The sequence below is a fragment of the Syngnathus acus genome, chromosome 21 (genome assembly GCF_901709675.1).
Source record: "Syngnathus acus chromosome 21, fSynAcu1.2, whole genome shotgun sequence".
NCBI classification, from domain to species: Eukaryota; Metazoa; Chordata; class Actinopteri; order Syngnathiformes; family Syngnathidae; genus Syngnathus; species Syngnathus acus.
The window spans coordinates 956,819-973,411 of record NC_051105.1 but is presented as its reverse complement, the minus strand read 5'-3'; the positions used below and the strand labels follow the sequence as shown (position 1 = coordinate 973,411).

General features: G+C 47.0%; 2 protein-coding genes across 5 annotated transcripts in view; both read left to right on the top strand.

The window, feature by feature from the left end:
• spegb (striated muscle enriched protein kinase b) overlaps positions 1-15,498 on the top strand; it is a 27,514-nt gene extending 12,016 nt beyond the window's left edge. For 3 of the 4 annotated variants that reach the window (XM_037280860.1, XM_037280861.1, XM_037280859.1), the window contains exons 26-42: positions 195-367; positions 447-473; positions 545-697; positions 800-842; positions 925-993; positions 1,077-3,696; positions 3,847-3,996; positions 4,061-4,177; positions 4,325-4,492; positions 4,695-4,817; positions 5,049-5,213; positions 5,288-6,167; positions 6,320-6,559; positions 6,697-6,920; positions 7,027-7,102; positions 7,374-7,523; positions 7,673-9,258. In XM_037280860.1, coding sequence (XP_037136755.1) covers positions 195-367; positions 447-473; positions 545-697; positions 800-842; positions 925-993; positions 1,077-3,696; positions 3,847-3,996; positions 4,061-4,177; positions 4,325-4,492; positions 4,695-4,817; positions 5,049-5,213; positions 5,288-6,167; positions 6,320-6,559; positions 6,697-6,920; positions 7,027-7,102; positions 7,374-7,523; positions 7,673-7,919 — 5,625 coding nt within the window. In that variant the 3' untranslated portion in view covers positions 7,920-9,258. Of the gene's footprint in view, positions 1-194; positions 368-446; positions 474-544; positions 698-799; positions 843-924; positions 994-1,076; positions 3,697-3,846; positions 3,997-4,060; positions 4,178-4,324; positions 4,493-4,694; positions 4,818-5,048; positions 5,214-5,287; positions 6,168-6,319; positions 6,560-6,696; positions 6,921-7,026; positions 7,103-7,373; positions 7,524-7,672; positions 9,259-15,485 lie in introns of those variants that run through there. The other variant, XR_005101464.1, reaches the window with a different exon arrangement.
• Positions 12,181-16,593, top strand: LOC119139844. The gene is made up of 6 exons (XM_037280865.1): positions 12,181-14,103; positions 14,434-14,535; positions 15,233-15,289; positions 15,393-15,485; positions 15,757-15,942; positions 16,003-16,593. The coding sequence occupies exons 1-6, from the start codon at positions 12,562-12,564 to the stop codon at positions 16,129-16,131; spliced, it is 2,109 nt and encodes a 702-aa protein (XP_037136760.1). The 5' UTR covers positions 12,181-12,561; the 3' UTR covers positions 16,132-16,593.

Below are 16,593 nucleotides of genomic sequence, written 5' to 3'. Positions count from 1 at the left end.
TCATCTTCTTTTCGTCATTCATTTTGAATGTGGTTTGTACATGCTTATATGTAAAATGAGGGAAATGATATCATGAAGGCAAAAATGTTTGCAGTCATGATGAATATTGAAAGCGTCGCCATGACCTTTTTATTGCCTGGTTTCTCTTCAGGGACAGCCGAGTAAAGAGTGGTTCTTTGTTTTTCTTTTTTTAGCCTGACAACATCCTTGTGGCAGACGCGCACAGTGATCAGCTCCGAATCTGTGACTTTGGCAATGCGCTGGAGATCACCCCGGACGAGGCTCAATATTGCAAATACGGCACACCCGAATTTGTTGCGCCCGAAATTGTTAACCAGACTCCTGTGTACAAGGCAACTGATATCTGGTAACGGCATTGGCAATATGAAGTATCTTTCATTTTTTTGCAAACACTTCTTGCTCATACTTGCCTTCCCTTTCCTTAGGTCTGTTGGAGTTATTGCATACCTCTGGTGAGTTATGTGATTCATGAGATTTGAAGAATCGCCCTGTCATGAAATATCAATGTGATTTTTGTTATCAGTCTGACAGGAGTTTCTCCATTTGCTGGTGAAAATGACCGCAGCTCCGTGCTGAACATCAGGAACTACAATGTTGCCTTTGAGGAAAACATGTTTGCTAATCTTTCACGAGAAGCCAAAGGTTTCATCATTAAACTGCTTGTAGCAGACAAACTGTGAGTAAACCCTTTTTCAAATCTTAGGTATCATAGTCTTTGCAAACACACACACACACACACTCATTAAAATGTATGCGTTCATAATTTGTTTTCATTTAGGAGACCTGATACTCAAGAATGTCTCAGACATCCCTGGTTCAAGGTACACACACTTTATTCATTGTTATTCAACGTTATTCAGCTCTGGCTTTCTTTGAAATGGCCTTCCATTTGTTTTCTTAAAGACTCTCAGTAAGGGCTCAGTTCTAAATACAGAGGCACTGAAGAAGTTTGTATCTCGCAGAAAATGGCAGGTAATGAAGAATTTTGTCGAGTTTGCAAATCTCTCATATGTGAAGACAATTGAACAACTTTGTGTTTGTTTGGTGGTTTTTAGCGCTCGATAATCAGCTACAAGTCTAAAATGGTCATGAGGTCCATTCCTGAGCTGCTGAATGATTCTTCAAGTCACATCTCCATCGCAGTTCCGAGACACCTTAAAGACTCTTCGCCTATGCCGTCCTCATCCTCTGATTCCGATGAAGACATTGATGAACTTCCTTTCATTCCAATGCCACTCAACATGGAGTTCTCTGGATCAAGGATGTCACTGAATGACATTCCAACCAATGATAAAGACACGGGAAAACAAAATGGAACATGTAAACAGTCTGTGTCTGCTCCCCAGGAGACAGCAAAACACGATGCAGTCGAAAGGAACAAAGACAAGCTTGGGTTGACGGATGAAAGCCGGCAACACGAAAGAACAGCAAAAGAAGATGATATGGGTTCCCCAGGTGAAGAACTACCTGCTGAGCTGCCTGAGAAAACTCTGAAAAGAAAGCCTCTGCAACGAGGGTCCAGCCTGGAATCAGACAAACCTGAGAGCGTGAGACGAAAAGGAGAGCTCAGACGTGGAGGCTCAGCTGACAGTGCTTTGCTTCTTCGGATCACGCCAGAGGAAGGCGTTTCAGAAGGAAACCAAGAGGGTGGCAGAAAGCTTCTCAGGAAAGCCGCCTCCATGGAACTGCCAAAGCGGAGCGCCAGTCCCGGAACTATCAAGATGAGTCAAGAAGATTATGCTCTGAAACTAGAGCTGATGAGGCAACGATTGCTCCGTGGGGGATCCGTGGACAAAAAGATGAGTGGACTGCGAGGTCCCCTATTAGAAACGTTAGGAATGGGTGAGGAAAAAGGCGCAATCTCCTCAGATCGTTACTCCCGCAACACCCGCCTTGGACCCGCTTCACTGACGAGAGCGGCATCGAGTGACTCGCCCAGGGACGACATTGCCAAAGCCAAGGTATTGAGCAAAAGCGCTTCCTTCAGTCAAGGAGATTCCGAACCAATCGCCTTACACAGAAGGTCGGGAGCTCCCCTCGAGATTCCTTTGGCACAGGTGGAAGAGCGACGACTGAAGGAAGCTATATCCATGTCAGCTCTCACCGAGCAAACCAAGCTAGACTCCCGCCCAGTGACTCCTCGAGAGCTTTCACCAAAATCGTCCACGCCGGAGCATGTCCCGCAGGACAGTCCCATTAAAACCGAAAGCGAGGAATCATTAAAGGAGCAAGAGAATGCATCTGAGGAAACTCTCAGCGGAAAGACAGACACGGTGGTTACAGACCGTAATTTTGATGAGAGGTCAAGCACAAGCAGCTTCTCAGAGAAGGAAGTGCTGGTTGAGGCAGACGTCGTGAACCACATTGCAACCTCACCAAGTGTCACGGTGCAAATACCTGAAATACAAGCAAATGTGGAGAAAGAGCTAGAAACAAAAGAGCAGAAAGAAAAGGAACAGACAATGAATGGTGAGGAAAGAACGGAAGCTGTCGATGAAGAAAATGAATCTGAAGAAAGGTTACAAGAGAATGAAATAACTTGTGATGAATCATCAGAGATCATGACCTCAAGCTCACTGACCACAAGACTAACACAAGTGGAACAGAAGAATACGCTGACCGCTCATGCACCGCCTTATCCAGCACCCTCACCCCCTGCACAGGCGGTTCTTCCCGATGGAAGGACTTCAGCATATGCTAGCATCATGCAGACCATCATGGTCCCTTGCCTTCAACCTCTTGAAGTCCTCAATGCCCCATCAGCTCCTGCGTCAACGGATCGCTTTGAAACGGCATCATTGCCGACCAAACCACACGTTGTGTCAACGACCGAGCATCCGGCCGTCTACTCTCGAGTGGCCTCGCCCGAAACCATAGCAAAAGAGCCTAGTCCGCCAAAGACCACCGCACATTCCTCTCCTCCCTTTGCAGGAGTGGACCTAGAAGACATTTCCTCTGAAGAAGTTTTTGAGGCCCGCTTCAAAAAACGTGACTCTTCCTTGACAAGGACTTTGAAATTTTTGTCTCGGTCAAAGAATGAGGACAAATCACATGTAAAGTCTTCAACAGAGACAGGTGAGGTGATATACAGGCCCGGTCCACAGGGTGCCCCACTGGAATTGGCACAGAGGAAGCTTGAGGAAAAGTCCAAATCGGTCCAGGATCTTCGTGAAGCTCAGAAGGACCAAGGTTTTATGAGGAGGCTTTCACTGCGCCTGAAAAGAACTCCTTCAACCGAACGCAAAGAGGAAGTGACCAAGGAAGAAGATTCGGTGCCGTCAAGACGTAGGTTGTCTTGGACACTTGGAAGAAGAGGATCACAAGATAAGAAGGAAGTGGAGATGATGCGCATGGATGATGGACCTGATAAAAAAGAGGAAAAGGAGGCTAAAAAGTCCACTGACTCTCCAGTCTTGACGATGCGGAGGAAGATTGAATCCACAGTTGCCGGTATCTCAACCAGAATCCGCAGCTACTCTGAAGAAAGAAAAGGGATGGAAGAGAAGGAGCCAAAGAAGACGCCAATTCTTTCCATGCTTCGTCGCGCAACATCAGAAAACCGTGGCGTAAAGGTTCCCACTGTTCCCCAGAACCAGTTGGTGTCTCAGGCCAGTAATGGGGCCTCATCTGAGTCACTGGACTCAATGTCCAGCTTCAAGTCAGACGCCTCAAAGGGTACGATGCAATGTCATCATCATTCTAAAATACATGGGGTTCTCGGTTACCACCGTCCTGACAGTCGGCGTTTCATCACCGTTATGCCGTTGTAACCGAGAAACCCCTCGAAAAGCCTGGCGGTAACTTAACTTTATGGTTTTTGGACAGGTGTCGAAGGAGAGCGAAGATCTCGTTGGGATCGATGGGGTCTGACCCGAGGGAGACGATCCAAGGCCGTATCACAACCAGATATACCCACGGCCATCTCCAGAGAAACCGGTTCCCAGCCATCGCGCCAGTACTCCAGGCTGGTGGCCGGTATGTCCAGACTGGCGTTATGCTTGACCGTTCAGATTGTATGCATTCGATCCTTGTCTCGCAGATTTTCCTCCAGTGTTCCACATTAAACTAAGAGACCATGTCCTGCTTGAGGGAGATCCAGTGACACTCAGTTGCCTGCCTGCAGGAAGCCCTCATCCCCACATCACCTGGATGAAAGGTATGATCCACCCAGGAATAAATATGTTCTTGTTGCTAGGTGGGAAGCAAAGTCCCATAAATGACACTGAAAAAATCAAACCGTAATCACAAATCTGCAAGATACAGTAGCTGTATGCATGAGGTCGATGCACATCATTTCCTTCAGATAAGAAACCCCTGGAGATAGACTCAAGGATGAACATGATAGCGTGCCCCGATGGCAGGCAGCTTCTGATGATCATGCAGACCACCAAAAAGGATGCGGGGGTTTACGAATGTGTTGCCACAAGCCCCCTGGCTTCTGCTTCCAGTTCTTGCACAATCTCCCTTGCACGTAAGTGTTTTTGTTGGTTTGTTTGTTTGTTTGTTTGTTTGTTTGTTTGTTTGTTTGTTTGTTTGTTTGTTTGTTTGTTTGTTTGTGTCTGCATCTGCATGCGTGTAGTAGCAGGTTTTTGGTACTATAAAATGAACCTTTAAAATTCTGGTGCATAGTTTAGGTTTGGGGGGGAGGTGGTTTCATCTTGTTTTTGTGAAAGGTCTGCCCAATCGTCCCGGTACACCCGAGATCCCTCAGAAGTACAACAACACAGCTTTGGTGCTGTGGAGACCCTCCGACACGACCGCACCCTGCACATATTCTTTGGAGAGAAGGACTGAAGGTTTGTTTGAAATTACTTTTAGTTCATGATCATCTTTTCGATCAGCAACATGCGAAACAAAAAGCAAAATGGACAGACGTTATTCAAACATCACACAAATAAAGATGCTATGGAAACACGTCATAAGACAGTGGAGGTGACATAAGTAGATGTGAAGTACCAGATACTGACAGTTCCAGGCACTGATTGATATGTGCAAAATGGATTTATTTATTTGTCTTTGTCCCCCAGGAGAGAGCAACTGGCTGATGGTGGCCACAGGGATAGCAGACTGTTACTATAATGTAGTTGATTTACCAGCAGGGGGCGCTTTCAGATTTAGGGTGGCTTGTGTCAACAAGGCTGGCCAAGGTCCGTACAGCAACCTCTCTGAAGTTGCGCGACTGGCTGCTTCAGGTAAATGCAGAATGTACTGTATTCAATTTACCTTTACTTATATCGCTTACTGCTATTATTATTACTCTTCTTAGAACCAATTGAGTCCAGTCCACCAGTGGTGGTCAAGACTGGCTCGGCTTCAGGGGCTTCGACCCCTGTGTTGAAGATGTCATCCATGAAAATCCCACCGATGAAATTGGCTCCAAGTAAAACCCCAACGCAGACACCCGTCTCGATGCAGACACCCGTCTCGATGCAGACACCCGCCTCGACGCAGACACCCGCCTTGACACCCGGCCAGATGCAGACACCCTCCCCAACGGCTGCCCCACCTGCCCCTCCAACTTGTCCTGCACCGTCAGATAAATCCCCATCCCTGAAAAGCGTCCAGCCGGCAGCGCAATTTGAAATGAAGCAGACGCAAGCCGTGACGGCAGCCCCTTCAGAAGCAGGACCAGCTTTGACCAATACGACCGTGCAAACTACAGCAGGCAAAGCAAAGTCGGTGCTGAGCATCAGTGTGGGCAAACCCCAAGCCAAGCCAACAACTCCGCCTGTCATTCCACCCAAACCCCAGACCCCCGTAAAGGTGACCATTACCACCAATGCTCCTATTCCTGTAACTCCACCCGCCCCCGTCATTGGGAAACCCATCTCCTCTGTGCCGACGTACGCGCCGACTGCCAGCGCTCTTGTTACGCCGTCTTCTCAATCCAGCGTCACGCCGCCAACCACCACGGCTGCAGTCTCTGTTGTTAAAGTCTCCACGCCGGTGGTGGTGTTGCAAAGCTTGACACCCGGGGGGGACAGTCGCGGTACCCCGTCGGGGCGGATCACCCCGTCGGGAAGGATTACCCCGTCGGGACGGGCTACACCCTCTGGAAGAAGGACGCCGCTTGGCAAGGCTGGGGAGGGATATCTGCGCCAGGGAGTTCCTCAGAAACCCTACACGTTCATGGATGAGAAAGCAAGGTATAACAAGTTCCAAAGTGCCTGTTCTCTTTTCGGTTGCAAAAATGTTAACCATAAGACTTCAGATTAGAATGCAGAAGATTCTTTGAAAATTTGAAGGAGGTTGGTGTAAAACGCTCCCTTCTTGCACTGCGATCATTGTCGTGACTCAGGGGCCGCTTCGGCGTGATCCGAGAGTGCCGTGAAAATGCCACGGGAAACCTCTTCATGGCCAAGATCGTGCCTTACGAAGCCGACACCAAGCAGGCGGTGCTGCAGGAGTACGACGTCCTCAAATCGCTTCATCACGACAGGATCATGGCGCTGCACGAGGCTTACGTCACACCGCGCTACCTGGTGCTGATCTCAGAGTTCTGTAGCGGCAAAGAGATGCTCCGAAGCCTCGTTGACAGGTGAGCACTTTGGACTCGTGCTTGACTCCGTAACAGACATCACTGATTGTTCTTCACAAGTCTTTCTTTCTAGTATTTCAAGGCTTGGCCGTGCTGCCCCTATCTTTGAATGACTGTCATATGTGTTCTCTCTTGAGGTTCCGTTACTCGGAGGAAGACGTGGTGAGCTACATCGTACAGATCCTTCAGGGGTTGGACTACCTCCACACCAGAAGAATTCTCCACCTGGACATTAAGCCCGAGAACGTCATGGTCACGCATATGAACGTGATCAAGATCATTGATTTTGGCAGCGCTCATAACTTCAACCCACTTTTCCTCAAGCAGTTTAGCCCACCCGTCGGAACGCTGGAGTGCATGTGTAAGAAAGTCTTCCATCAGATTGAACCGAAACAGATCATTCTATTTGTACATACTTCACCAAATCCTTTTTTCCTGTCCTGTCCTGTCCTATCCTGACCCTGCAGCTCCAGAGATGTTGAAAGGGGACGTGGTGGGCCCCCCAGCAGACATCTGGAGCGTGGGTGTGCTCACTTTCATTATGTAAGTGTTGCATTCACACGGGTTTCTTTGAATATCATCGCCCGTCCAACAAAGGCAGCTCAATTGTGTGAAAAAAGCTCTTCCCTTTATGGAGGCTTCCCAGGAAACTCAAACATGTCTCACATTGACATCAGTGATCTAAACAAACAAAAGGAATGATAATGTGAAAAACATTGGCCGCATGAAGTTATCTTGGATTATGTCGTTGTTGAAATGTGTCAAATTCTTTGACAGGGAAATCTGAAGATTTGTTGGTATTTGTGACTCTCAGGTTGAGTGGCAGGTCGCCTTTCATGGAAAATGATCCCCAGCAGACGGAGATGAAAATTCATGCTGCAAAGTTTGATCTCTCCAAACTCTACCAAAACGTGTCCCAAAGTGCCTCACTGTTCCTCAAGAAGATCCTCTGTAGCTATCCTTGGTAAGTGGAACCACAAGCCTATGATTCAGTTGAAAGCAGCAAGACTTATGGTTCAATTTCATTTCAGTTACCTTCAGAGTAATATTGAGTTGTATTTTGAAGGATGTGTCAGAGGCTGCTGTAAATCCAATGTTTGTCTTCCTCAACAGGGCCCGGCCCTCCATCAAGGACTGCTTCAATAACCCTTGGCTTCAGGACGCCTACCTGATGCGTCTCCGTCGGCAGACTCTCACCTTCACAACCGGCCGTCTCAAGGAATACCTGACCGAGCAGCAGCACAGGCGAGAGGCGGTGGCGACTCAGCATAAAGTTCTCCTTCGATCCTACCAGAGTTCTCCACAAACCCCGACCAGTCCCGTCGTACCGGCTCTGCCGACTTCCCCCTTGCCCCAGTAGTAGTAGTGGGTAGGCTTCTGAACAGATGTTGACCTTGAGGAACATCAAGAGGAATAGCCACAGCGTTGGACGTTGGGCTGCTCGCCAATGGCAAGATTTTGGCTCTGATTTGGCAAATGGCATAAAATGCCCGGCAACACGTCACCGAGATCCTTTTCTCGGTTGGTTGGTTAGCTATCTTGGTGTCTCACAGGACGTTACCTCAGTGTTTGGAACTTTGAAGGCATTTTTGGTGAAATGCTGAAATGATCACATGCAAATGACGTGCTGTAAACGTTGCTTCATTTAACGGTGATACAGTGAAAGACAATTCTTTATCCGTGCAAAACGGGTCATTTGAAATATCGGCACACTTTGTTTGGTTTTCAAAATGTGCACTGAGCATATATTTGTGGACGTTCCTCAAGGGCGAGTTACTTCGATGAAGATTTTGACTCTCAATTGGAATGCAAAAAAATGAGAATCTCAGGAGATGTATTTATTTTGAATAAAAATAGTTACAATTTGCTCTGGTTATATTGCTCCGAGTGGCGGGAGTCGAACAAACACCTTTGTGGCTTCCATCTCACAGATACGCTGATTTCAAATCGACCTTTCACGTCCGGAATTCATGGAAATGTACAATGGAGTGCAAATGTGTTGAATGTACGTAAAATGGACAACCAAAATTTCAAGATGGTTTTTAACTGACGGTAAAGAACAGCGAGTAAGTGCTTTGCTTCCAGCTTTGGTCTGCAGCCTTCCTGTGTGGGCTTGGGGCTTCGTCACAAACATTGCATTTTAATTGAGTGAATGTCAGTAGGAATGATTGTTTGCCTGCCTGTATGTCCACTGCCGTGGAGTGACAAGCTGACCATAGAGCAACCCAGTCAGCTGGGATAAGCTCCAGCTCATCTGCTGAGATCAAAAATGGCATCATCTGCTGAGATCGAAAATAGCATCATCTGTTGCTCACGGACAAAAGGTGCATATTCAGCCAAAAGAATGCCGTTTTCAGTTCCAATCTTCAAGCCTCGGCAATGTAATGATTGACGTATGTACTGTAAAATCTGACAGCAGGGTAGACGATCCACATTTTGTATGAAATGCTCTTCTGTATTTTGTGGACAGTGCGTTGCGGTGCCTCATGACGGATGTTAAACTCTGAGTTCCTTAAACCGATGAATTGTTTGCTACCAGGACTCTTCTGAATGTGACTTCTCTCTGTGTGTGGTTCACAGTTGTTTGTTTATTTATTGAGTGACTGTTTCGGCTTCTGCTTTGGATTTTTGTGACTTGTTTTGGCATGATAGAAAGAAGGCTATGCAATAAAGACATTTGGAGCATATTCATGAGCTCACAAATGTGGTGCTCTTTCTATGCAAAAAAATGGTCAAATAACAAATCCAGTCCAAGTTTACAAAGATATTTGAAGGCCAAGACGGGAACAACTGTGGTGCTCATGTTAATGGGGAACCTTCGCCAGGTTAGAAGCACCTGTGCCTAAAGCCAAACCGTGGCAGGGTTTCCACATTCTGGACACCTCCGCAAGCGGTTCCAGTCAGCTGTGCATGCAGAGGCCCACCACGAGGTGACGCTATCACTCCTTTTACAACCCCAGCCTTGAAGTGCAGAACATGGCTGCCATCTAGGGAGGGGACAGGAATGAAAGTGGTGTCTTTAGTTTCACATTACAAGCCATTCAGCTCAGTGAGTACATGCACACCCCCAAAAAATGCACGTCGTAGTTTTGTTTTCTAAAAATGCACAAGACATCTCCATGCTGTATCGAGTCCAAATTGCCTTGACAGAGAGAACTACTTTCCTATTATCCAGGGAGAGTGTCGCTGCTGTTATATTCCACTTCAATTCCAAAGTAGATTGATGGGGAGAGCATCTGGCTTCCTCCGAGTCCAATTTGGCCGAGGAATGAATGAATTCCATGTGCGCTGAAGGGGTGCGAAGCAGGTTGTCAGATTGTAACAGCGTATCAGGTATCAAAGTAGCAGTAAATCAGCAGGGGATGGGGGGATCTTTCGTGCCAGGTGTGGATATTAATAGAAACAGAGGTATGCCTCGGCACGGGGCCTCCCACACAAGACCTGCTTTCAGCTGAAAACATGGCGATGCGGCGTGAGGTCGTTGCCTCCTCTCGGAAACCGCTGTAAGCTCATTATCGCTGCCGCCGCTTCTTGGATCGGCACCGAGACGCGAGGCGGCGTGCATTATGTGCCCGCTGAACAATTCTGCCACACAGGTGATTGATAGCGTGACGCCGAGTTTTGCTCGCCGCTGGCCTTTGCCTGATGCCGTTTGGAGGTCATTTGTCCGACCTTACATGCGACATCAGCAGATGGGCTGTGCAAAGGTCTTCTCGCTGGAGAATGCTGCCAACATCGTTTGGGGGTTACCAATGGATGGTGGCCCAGTAGCCTTTCTGCCGTGACTGGCGTAAAAATGTCGTAGATTTTGTTTGTCCACCTGTCCCAATTGGCAATTGCTCCCAATCAGCTCCCTTTGGCCATTCGTGTCCTATCCAGGTGTGCCTTGTTGTCTGGTCTGTCTTATATATAGTTCCCTGCCTTTGTTTAGTCTGTGTTGTTTCGCTCAGAGGTCCCATGGCTGTCATTTGAACAGAGAAACAAGCAGTTTGACAGCTATGGATGCAATTGGGTGCAAATGAGGTAGGCGCGGACTGTTCTACATGAAAGGTTTCTGGAAAAAAACCGTTTTTCTGCACGTGTATATGTCAGCACTAGCAATAGAAAAAGTGCTTTCTCGAATGTGTGTCGTGTCAAGTGGGGTGCGAGCCGAAAGCGGCTATCGAGAGTGTGATGGTTGTCTCATCGCTTAGCACTCGGCAGCTCGAAGGTCTATTTTAAACACAGCCGTGTGTGTAACATTAGACGAGGTAAGGCGGCGGGCATGGTGATGTTTTTTACACTACAAGTGTCACCTGCCCGCTTTTGCTCACACAAACATTTTCGACCAGCGCCGGCCCCAGGCTATAATGACCACCGTCTCGTGACTGTCCATTTTCAGCATTGGCAGCCTTTGGGAATAAGGCTCGAAAATCAGGTCAGATTTGTCCCACGTGTATAAAACTGGGTCAAAGTCAAACTGTATTCCAACAAATATCCTTAACACCTGTTGCATGAAATTCGAGGTGGTAATGACTTTGAACCTTTCATCATGATTGATTTTTGAATCGTCACAATTGTCTTTCAATTTTCTCTTTTTCAGATTAAGAGTTAAAACTCTAAAAAAAAACAATTGGTTTTGCAAATATCCTCCATTCTTACATATTCCAGTTTGCTTCAACTTTCAAATGTTCACTTTATTTCTATTTCTTTTCATTTTCTGACCAGTTCAACGACGGGTCAAATTTACCGATGGATATTTTTGGTACACTGTGGCAAAAATCCCAACTCAGCAGGAGCACCAAAGTCGTGTCTGCCATGAGCAATGCTTTGGCATCACGTTTTCATTTCGTGTGAGTGGCGGCGGGCTAACACTTGAGCCGACAGCGCTGACTTCACTTCTTGGCACGTCTAATTAGGCAAAGTTTTCTTCCTTGGAAATGTTCAAAGTGTTTGCTTTGTTTGCGTGGACCACAAGATAAGGACGACATATTAACTTATTATAGTATCTAACTTAACTTATTCTATATTAACAGCAATGGCCAAATGATCTCAAAGATGTTTATGAAAAATATGCGTGGACCACAAGATCAGGACGACATTTTAACTTATTATATCTAACTTAACTTATTCTATATAAACAGCAATGGCCAAATGATGTCAAAGATGTTTTATGGTCATGAAAAATATGCTATCCCGCCAAAGTGAATTGAAAAGCAACTCGCTGACTCTTTGCCGCTAAAACGTGGAGCTGAACTTATGCAACGGCTTCTAACCTTTTTAGCGTGTGTCAGAAATAGAAGTTGTCACGGAATACAGGAGATGTCATACAACAGCGGGACCCTGCTGGCAGAGGCTCAACCACTAAAGTGATGCGCCGCATGCTCACATGGCAGGCGTAAAACAAGCGCTCAGCCCCATACGGCCCAGACACATTCAGAAGCCCAGACGGCAAGACACAACGTACAGTATTTACAAGAAAGTGGAGTGAAATAATGATATTTGTCTCAAGTGTTTTGTGATTCAATGTTTGAGGAAAGAATTCTGCAAAGAGTGTACACATTCAATGCTGAACAGGATGTGCAATGCAAAGTTTCACGTTTTGATTTTGCTTTCAGTGCGTTCGTGTCGCAATGTGACTTTCGAAATGTTCAGCAGGTTTACTATACGTGGACGATGATTCCCGGGCATGTGGCCTTCAAACAACCAAGATGTCTTTCAGATTTATGGATCGGTTGGTCCTTTTTTAGCGATTGGATATTTCAAAAGTCGCTTCATTCCAAGACCCCAAAATAAATGTCTCTGGGAAAGGGGGGGTGGAGTCCAGTGCTGAGATTTTGCTTGTGACAAGCTGTCAAGTGGACTTGCATGCTGCTCCTGTTTCCCAGGGGAGCTGTGGTCTCACTCCGCCTCCCTGCCATCGCTGACAATATTCCCTCCTCATGGACGCGACGCTTCACTCGGACTTCTGACTCTGCGCAATCTCGGCCGGACTCTGAAGTGGAAAAAGAAAAGGTCTTGCCATGTATTTGGAAGAAATAGAGCAGAGTGAAGAAGGTCCACTGCTGACCGACGCCTTGCTTAGCGAGAAAAGCCAGGTTGACAACGCAAGTGCATCACTTGACGGTAATGTCCTTGCAGAACTTTCAGAACGGTGTGTTGCCGGTCGAGAAATCGTCGATTCTGGACGTTGTAACAACTGTGAAGGTTTTCCAGATTGCAATGGCGACTCTGACAGATCTGACCGGTATTCCGGAACTGACAGCATAGTGGAATGCGTCACAATCCGTGATAAGACTTTGAGGTTTAGAGAGACATTAGATAGAAGCCACGCGAGAACCTTTAGGGCCTCTGAACTTTGCCTTGAGTCGAAGCCAGAAACGTTGAACGGTGAGAAAGACGATGCTGTCGAGTCGGCGGATGAATCGGACCGCGATACGGAACTCGGTGACGGTTACGTCCAAAACGAAAGCACGGTCGCAGATGACGATGATGAGTGGGGCTATTTGTCAGATGACAGCCAGGAAAGAAGTAGTGATGATGAGCTGTGTGAAGACATCCACTGCTTGCATCCAAGAGCACTTGGGATAGTTGACTTGAGCAAAAGTGAGGGATTTCTCTCGGCGACAGATCGCTTGACCCAAAATGAGGCAAGGCAGGTATCGGAGCAAAACTACTCCGACAAAATGTACTTGGTGGAAGACGATGGCTCTTCTTCTGATAGTAAGTCCTTTAAGACTTGTCCAGAATACTCCGAAAACAGCTTGACTTCATCTGAATCCGAATCTGAAAGAGAAGCTCTGGAAGATTGGAGCGATGAGCGGACCCAGTGGGAATCATTTGAGGATGATGAAGAACATTGCAACGTCTTGGAGGGTGTTCGGGTTCAAAATGAAACATCTCATTTTGCCCTCGAAGATTACTTTGATTTATTTGATAGGGCTGACTATGGTGTGCCAAATTTAACACAATCGCTGCGTTACATCTCTTGCTTTGATGGAGGAGACGTTTATGACTGCCTGTATGGTGACCAACTGCACTCTTCAGAAAAACCATGTGAAGACATTTCTAGTTTGGGAAGTGAATCAGAGGCTCAATCAGAAGACCGTGAGGTGCAGCGTGAACTCCATCACGTCCGTGAGGATTCTGATGTGAAAGCACGTCATGTTGCAGAATCTGATGTTCCAAACGTATCTGATGCTACTTTGAGAGACGCAAACAAAGACCTGAAAGAGAACATCTGGGCTTTTTCGGAGCACTCATATTGGTCGCTTATGGAACATGAGCGAGAGACTCTTGACTTGGTCCAGGAACATTACAAATCATTGAAGCCGAATGCGAGAGGAGAAAGCTTGGGCTCAAAGGAAGATTGCGGCTCCATTGAAATTTCAAGAGAAGTACGGGCAGATATCATTCACAGCGTCGTCTCAGAGTACGACAAGACTGAAGAAGGGGATGCCGAGCAGAAGCAGAGTAGAAGAACCGACGACTCGGAGGATGAGGATTACGACGAGGACCCCAATGAACTTTGCGACTGCGAGTACTGCATACCACCAGATGCACAGGTAAAAAAACATAATCAAGGCAAAGTGGTGATAGATCTTTGATTAAAAAAGCCCTTCGATTGCGACGTACGTATGTATCTCTTTTAATGATGGGCCGTCACAGCGCTTCACTCGAGCAAGCAGTTGATGTGTTGGATCACTTTGTTTTTCGAATCAGAATGTTGTGGCGCATATGCTCTGTTGACACGGCACCAGCTGGAGCCGCTTCCAAAAGCCATCATTAAAACGGGCTCCCAGAGATAGATATACGTATCGTATCTAGAAATATGTCCCCCGTGTTTACACTTGACAACATTTTGTGGAGATGGCCAACTGTTTTGTTCTTCCCAGGTACGGACAAAAGCGCTGCTCCCACAATTGGAATCTGACGATACGGGCAAGATCTGCATGGTCATTGACTTGGACGAAACCTTAGTGCACAGCTCCTTCACGGTAGGTTGCTCACTGCTGCAATTGAGTGAATGAGTTTGTCCAAAAAAACGTTCTGGCTTCTCTAAGACAGGTCGTTTGTGTTGCTTGGAATTACGTAATGAATTCCTTGCGACATGCGGTCGCTCCCTCTGCGGTTACTGACTGTCCTGAAATGACTCCCAAGTCAGATCCATACGCCGTATATAACGAGGCCGTTGACGTGCCGAACACGGACGTAGGCAAAGAACACCGATGCCTTTGGTGTCAAACCATTCAAGTCTGAAGTGACCATAAAACAGCCTGCGGGTTATTCAGTACAGCGAAGATGAAAAACGTTAGGCAAGTACGTTGTCAACACTTGAATCCCTTGAGTTCTAATTTGAGGCTTTACGTCACCTTCTTGGTGTCATCTGAAAGGTTTATGTGTTTTAGAAGTCCCAACCACACTCGCTAGCACCCCCTGGAGACAAAGAAGAAAAGCCCACATCAATCGACACGCAAATTGAAAAAGCTATTCCTCCAATTAAACAGGAAGTCAGCCATTTTGGTTTCAAGCAGCTATTTGGGGCAAATTTTGGGACTGGTACATTTTCTTTCTAATGTGGGCTGAACTTATTGATACGTTTTCCATCCTGACTTGTTCCTTTGCTTCCTTTGTCTGACTTTGTCGGCACCCTGTTTTCCATCTTTAATAGTCACCTTTGTTTGTCTTTGACAGCCAGTGAACCATGCTGACTTCATCACGCCGGTGGACATTGATGGAACGATTCACCAGGTCGGTTCTTCAAACACAGAAGTCCCGAGCAATTTATTTGCAATGATTTGGTTTGGCTTGATACGACGAAGAAAACATCTTTTTTTTGTGTCCGTCCCCTCAGGTTTATGTCTCAAAGAGACCCCACGTGGACGAATTCCTCCGGCGGATGGGAGAGATGTTTGAATGTGTTTTATTCACGGCGAGCCTCTCCAAGGTTGGTTAGCTGAAGAGTCACAAATGTCACACCGTATATGTGTAACGTGGCGCCGGCGCTTTGAAAATCCGATACTTGGAATGACGAGGATATCATTCTGACGTTTTTGCGAGACGTTTTGTTGTCGAGACATCATGAACACCAATTGCTTCATTTAACGACTGGGCTCGGATTTTAGAGCCATGAAAAATAGATCGTACTGGTGCGGAGCGAAACACAACCCCCAGAATAACAAAAGACACCATTTCTTTATGTCTTTTGTTTTGAGCAGTATGCGGATCCCGTGTCGGACGCGTTGGACAAATGGGGAGCTTTCCGAAGCCGGCTCTTCAGGGAGGCGTGCGTCTTCCACAAAGGCAATTACGTGAAAGACTTGAGCCATTTAGGGAGGGACCTCAACAAAGTCATCATCATCGACAACTCGCCGGCCTCGTACACCTTCCAGCCGGACAACGCGGTACGCACGTCTTTCCAAATAGCCCAGACGCCTTATAAAGAAAGCATTTGAATTCTTCAGGTTCCCGTGGTCTCCTGGTTCGACGACATGTCGGATAGCGAGCTCCTGGACCTGATCCCCTTCTTCGAAAGGCTCAGCAACGTGGACGACATTTACGACGTCCTCAAGGAGCAGCGCTCTCTGGGATGAACGCAATCGGCGGCCACATCGGCGTTGGTTGGCGCTTTCTGCCGTGGTCTCGATCGGCCGCATCGGCTGTGGGAATCGCTATTAGACTGAGAACCCCAAAAGCACAAGTTGGACCGTCTACGTTGGGGCCAAGTGGACCAGCCATGGCGGGATGTGACATTTGAAAGAGGACGTGGTGTCGGTCGGATGTGTTCTGCAAGATACGTTTCTCCGATTTTGAGGGTCATTTGCAGTGAAGCTCATCGTGGAACTGCATTCTAAAAATAAACGTGGCCTTTTATAAAGTAGACAAACCTGTGGATATAGTAAACAGCTAAAGACTACCTGAGATAGTTAGTATCAGAGCAGCAGATGGGGATTCAACCCAGGCAGAACGACGACGTTACTTTGCAGTCCTTGTTAGTGTTTTGACGATTGTCACGTGAAAGTGACAATTAAAACCAATGATTTGCAGAAATCAGA

What these genes read in the sequence shown, in the direction of transcription:
- LOC119139844 (XM_037280865.1), top strand. Translation starts at nt 12,562, where the DNA reads ATGTATTTGGAAGAAATAGAGCAGAGTGAAGAAGGTCCACTGCTGACC. An exon ending in GCATACCACCAGATGCACAG is followed by an intron (nt 14,104 to 14,433) that starts GTAAAAAAACAT and finishes TGTTCTTCCCAG; the next exon opens with GTACGGACAAAAGCGCTGCT. An exon ending in TAGTGCACAGCTCCTTCACG is followed by an intron (nt 14,536 to 15,232) that starts GTAGGTTGCTCA and finishes TGTCTTTGACAG; the next exon opens with CCAGTGAACCATGCTGACTT.